This window comes from Poecilia formosa, unplaced genomic scaffold, assembly GCF_000485575.1.
Source record: "Poecilia formosa unplaced genomic scaffold, Poecilia_formosa-5.1.2 Scaffold11, whole genome shotgun sequence".
NCBI lineage: Eukaryota > Metazoa > Chordata > Actinopteri > Cyprinodontiformes > Poeciliidae > Poecilia > Poecilia formosa.
In genome coordinates this window covers 1,591,189-1,596,572 of record NW_006799950.1, presented here as the reverse complement: position 1 = coordinate 1,596,572, position 5,384 = coordinate 1,591,189, and the positions used below count along the sequence as shown (strand labels likewise).

The 5,384-nt window shown below is 40.8% G+C and overlaps 1 protein-coding gene across 1 annotated transcript; it reads left to right on the top strand.

Annotated features, from left to right (window-relative positions):
- Window positions 1-259: 259 nt before the first annotated feature.
- On the top strand, window positions 260-5,170 carry LOC103131984 (prostaglandin E2 receptor EP1 subtype-like). The gene is made up of 3 exons (XM_007543739.2): window positions 260-544; window positions 1,409-2,310; window positions 4,212-5,170. Exons 2-3 carry the CDS (start codon window positions 1,450-1,452, stop codon window positions 4,479-4,481), a joined length of 1,131 nt encoding a protein of 376 aa, XP_007543801.1. The 5' UTR covers window positions 260-544; window positions 1,409-1,449; the 3' UTR covers window positions 4,482-5,170.
- Window positions 5,171-5,384: the final 214 nt, after the last annotated feature.

Here is a 5,384-nt window from a genome sequence, read left to right as displayed (position 1 = left end):
ACCAGCAGCGACTTTTTAACCATTTACTGACCTGAGGATGGCACTTAAGTGTGTGAGTGTGTTGAGATAAAACAGACCTAATCTTCTTTGAGGTCATTTTAGTGAAGCATATAAGGTGAGTAACAGGTTGAACTTACGCTGGCTGATGCTGCACTTAATGTAAACAGACCGCTGCAGCAGACACGAGCTGGCCGTGGGGGCGCGCGCGCAGAGACGCCCACACAGGCAGAGGAGAAGCGCGCTATAAAAACACCAGACGGCGTTTCAGCGTCAGTGAGAATGCTCCGTTCACCTCCAGCTCATGGTCGGTCAGCCGAACCGAGCTCGCAGAGGAAAAACACACAGAAAAAAAAACGAAGTGCGCCTCAAAGGACATCGACTCTTTGCTTAACTTACCCCAGCAGCGGTGGATTTTATTGAGGAAAAATATGACTTCTGACACTTTTGAAAACGCATTTTCCAGTAGTTCTTAGACGGCGTGGACTGCTTGAGAGAGAGGTCGAGGAAGATTCAGGCGCTCTGGAAATACTTTCTGGTCTTATTGGTGAGTTAATTTCTTATTTTTAGCTGTCGGTGAAATTAAATGATCAACTTTTTGGGTGAAACTAAAAAAAAAGCTTCTGTTAAAAGACAAGAAATGCGATTAGCATCAATTTAATATTTTAACTGGGTTTTATATTTACATATTTTCATTTTGTAAAGTGCGACAGCTAAGTACACCCGTTTCTTTGGTCGATCTGCGTCACATTATGTCGGAATATCAGATTGATATTAATAAAAAACAAAATTTGAAAGAGATCGTAGCAGGTTAGTAGCAATATAAAGACATGGATATAATAAATAGATAATGAATTGAGTGTGTTTTTTAAACAATGAATAGCGGAGTTTTCTTGAATGGACAGATTCTAATAAAGTGCTCTAATAACAATAAAAAGAGAACATAAAACTTGCCTGGTTGAACGTGAGAGCTGGTAATATGAAAGTCATTATCGCTCCCAGAATTGCTTCATTGCTCCTCTTGGATTCTCGGAGTCTGAACTCCAGTGCTGAAAAACATTGCTCTCAGAGTGTGTTTCCCTCATTTGGTGTTTTTGAGGTAAAGAGGGTTCGGCTAAATTATCCAAAATTACAGCTGACAGCCCCACTGATCATACATGCAGGGGTTTTCATCTTTATTGGTTTTCGTGCATACAGTGCTAGAGAAAAACATTTGGACTGTTCTACATGTCTTCTGTTGAACTATTTTTTTTCTCTTAATAAATGAAATCATCATTAAAAAAATAGATTTTTGTAATCACTCATGTTCTTTGCCTGATATCAAAGTGTGTTCGAAGATCTGAAACATTAATTTTCCCTTATTACATCCAATTACTTTAAAAACTGCACATTTTTTCCTTTTTTCCTGCAGCCTGCTTTGACAATGGACCCCATAAACTTCAGAGGTCAGAGATGTTTGCTTTGAGGCATTTTAACTCCTCGCCCTCCTCGCTTCTTCCTCGTTGGGGCGATGGCAGTGCATCTGTGGTGGAGGCCATGGTGACGGCCATGGAGCAGCAGCAGGAAAATGTCACTGCTGTGCAGAACCACACCAGTGGTGTGATCAGCGTGGTGCTGCCTATGTCGCTAGGCATCATCTCCAACACGGTGGCTCTTTTCATACTGGTCAATGCCTACTCTCTGCAGCGGCGGCGCTCCAAAGCTACATTCCTCTTGTTTGCCACCTCTCTGGTGATCACAGACTTCTTTGGCCATGTGATTCCAGGTGCCCTGGTCCTGAGGCTCTACCTCACCGGTGGACAGAGCACTGAGGACTCCTCTGATAGCATGTGTCAGTTCCTAGGTGGCAGCATGGTCTTCTTTGGCCTTTGCCCTCTGTTTATGGGCTGCGCCATGGCCGCAGAGCGATGCCTGGGCGTTTCCAAACCGCTGCTGCACTCGTCCCTCGTCACCAAAACTCGCACAAAGGTCTGCCTGTCCATCATCTGGCTGGCAGCGCTGTGTGTGGCCTTGCTGCCCTGCTTCCAGCTCGGCTCATACACCTATCAGGAACCAAAGACCTGGTGCTTCATCAACGTGCTCAACGACACCATGGGGGTGGACGTGGCCTTCGTGGCGCTGTTCTCCGGACTCGGCCTGACCTCACTGGCTGTGGCTCTCGTGTGCAACACAATAAGCGGACTGACGCTGGTGCTGGCCCGGATCAGGAGGCAGCCCGGCTCCCATCACTCGGCCCGCTCCCATGACATTGAGATGGTGGTTCAGCTGGTTGGTATCATGGTCACCTCATGCATCTGCTGGAGCCCTCTGCTGGTATGTTACGAGAAAAATCAGTTTTCCAATGAGTTGTTCTGTTTTAGAAGACATGCCTTCTGTTACAGGAGATTAAAGCAAATATTACCTTTCAGAAAAAAAATCCCCATCATACTAAAGGTCAAACATGGTAATGTTATTATGATCTGAGAATGTTTTGCTACTTAAAGATCTGAATGACTTGCTTTACCTGATGGAGCCAAAACATGACATGACGTTACGTGACAAAGAAGACTGGGACAAAAGGACTGGGTGAACTGCTGGAGATTGTTCCAAGAACACTCGCGTGTTATCAGTCATATGAGTTGCAAAATGAAAAGGAAGCACAATCAAGAGACATTTGCAAGTTTGTATTTGTACTTGAAATCATCATTTTGTTCTTCAAACTGTGAGCTGCTTTCATCAAAGAATCTGTTTGCAGCAATTGCTGCCCTGCAAACCTTTGGCATTTTAGCTGTCAGTTTCCTTAATCATTGCAACAATTTCCAGCTGTGCTAACATGATTTAACAAGGCTTTTCAAATGATCAATTAGCCCTTCATCGAGACAAACTTGGATTAGCTACCAAAATGTGCCACTGGAACACAGATGGTTGCTGTGTTCCAGCAACCATCTGTTTTATTACGGAAATATTCGTAATAATAAATACGGATATTTCTAAGTGAACCCAGAACTTTTGACAAAGATCACCGGTACTTAGGTTTCTATTGATTGCAGTTCTTAGACTCGGGAGAAGAAAATTTACCAATGCATCAGGAGAACTTGTAGAAATGCCCAACAGTTAACAGTGCAATTTATTTTCTGTTCAGTTCAAGCTGGATCCACTGGATCAGTGTCCCTGTCATCCATCCACATGGCCCAAAATGAATCATTGTGATTGTGAGCTCAATATGATCTGGTGCTTCGGCCCACACTGTTTTTGTTTTTTGTTTTTGTTTTTTTTGCACCAGAACCTCCTCAACCGAATTGGATCTAAGGCTGTGAGCCAAGTTTTTAAAACCGTGATGTCAAAATTGTTAATTTTGCTTTATGTGTACGGGGGCCGATGACATCACGAGAAGCACTAGAACTGAGCTGGCATAAGTAAATAAAACATTGGAAGACACCTCTAAAGGAGGAATGTGAGTAAAAAAATGTGAATAAATGGAACAAATCACAAGGACTCAGGTCAGTGTGATGTCACCAAAGGTGTGCGTGAGCGCAAACTTGTTCTTGAGTTTTTATTTTTTGACCAAATATAAATACGCAACAGAACAGCAAACAAACAGAAAAAACAAACATCACTTTTTATTCTATATGTAATGAACTATAGTGTTTGATTTTACAGCAGACTCTGGCATTTAGCTTTAAGAAAACAGAATGTCTTTTTACTGAATGGATTCAGCTTTATGTTGTACTTTATTATTTGACTCTGTTAATCAACAGCGTGCAATAAAGGGCGTGAATGTATTTTTTTTTATGAAGAAACATTTGTTAGTTGCTTCAGAGGTCACAAAAGACCAACAACACAAGTGGTTGGATTGCGTATTTAGTTTTTACTATCTGGATTACAGAACAATGCAGCCCATGAAAAGTACATGGCAGAAGTATCAATATTGGTGCTTCTGCAGTTACTTGTTTCAAAAATAACATGCAAATGAAACTGTTATGATGTTTTGAGTGACTCTTGAGTCAAAAGTACCCTTTGTCATTGTGAAAGTGATTTTACTGGATGAGCCTGATTGGATTCAGAACTTGGCCCAAAACTGCAAAATTCTTTCAGAATTACTTTTGAAACAAGAACAACTCAATTTTCTTTTCTTTTCTTTTTTTTAATTTTATTTATTTCTTGTTTTTAACGTGTAACACATTTTAATCTATAGATTAACAAATAAGGAATGTGTTTCTTGACCAACAACACAGGTCTTTGCTCTGATGTCGGTGATCCATTCCTCCAGCAGAACTGTGGGTGAAAACCTGACCAACTACCAAACTCTGATGTACATAGGAGTGAGGCTGGCCACGTGGAACCAGATCCTCGACCCCTGGGTCTACATCCTGCTGCGCCGCACCGTGCTCCGCAAAATCTACCTCATTGTAAAGTGCCAGGCGGGCCTGAAGGACACCGTGATGGGTCGCTGGGAGAAGAGCTTCTTCCCCAGCTTGGACCAGAAGGAAGTTCAGCAAGTCTGAGCGAAGAATGCTTTTTTTTTTTTTATGTTAGCAGGTCACTGAACACACAAACCTTTGTAAATACAGAAACAGCAGTTGAAGGAGGAAATGTTGTTGCTATGACGAGGAAGCAGTCTAGCATTGGAGGTTTTCTTGATCAATCAAGGTTTTTTTTTTTTTTCAAACTCCACTCTGTTTACCAGCATGTTTTTTTCTCTGACCTGAAAAATGCAAGCTAGCTAAGGCTGCAATTTTGCACAAAATATCATAAATGCTCTGTTTACTTTGAAAAAGTGAATATTCCTTATTTCTCTATGTAAATAATGAAATTATAAAGATTAATCTGAATTCAGCCCTAACCACACCTTGTAGAAACTAGAAGATTTGTAAAAGGGAAAACTTTAATCTATCATAACTTTGACCAGCTTTGAAAGCTCTGAGACTTACATCGGCATAACCATCAGAGGGCGCTTTGGAGCAAACCCAGAAATAATCGAGCATTTTGCTAGTACTCTACTGAATGTAATTTATTACAGAATGTCCAATGTTCACATGTAATTTTGACTTTGAGTATTATTTTGTGTGTTTTATACCTCAATGTATAAAACAATAAGGTTTTTATGAGTTAATACTTGAATGTTACTTTCAGTTTGAGAACATGTAAAACACTTTAAACTGAATGTAAATAAAACCATACAATGTGCTTTTACTTTAAAACTCTGCTCTTATTTTTATCCTGTCTTGTTTTGAAGAGCTGCAAAAGAGGTAAATGTATTGAAAACCCTCTAGTAGCTTTCCTTTGACTGCAATGAGCAACATTTTCTCCTTAAAAAAATTTTCCAACAGAGATGTCCTGCTCAGTTTATGTTCTTCACTTTCAGTAGATATGTTTTAGCAAATGGACAATCCACAAAGGTTACAGAG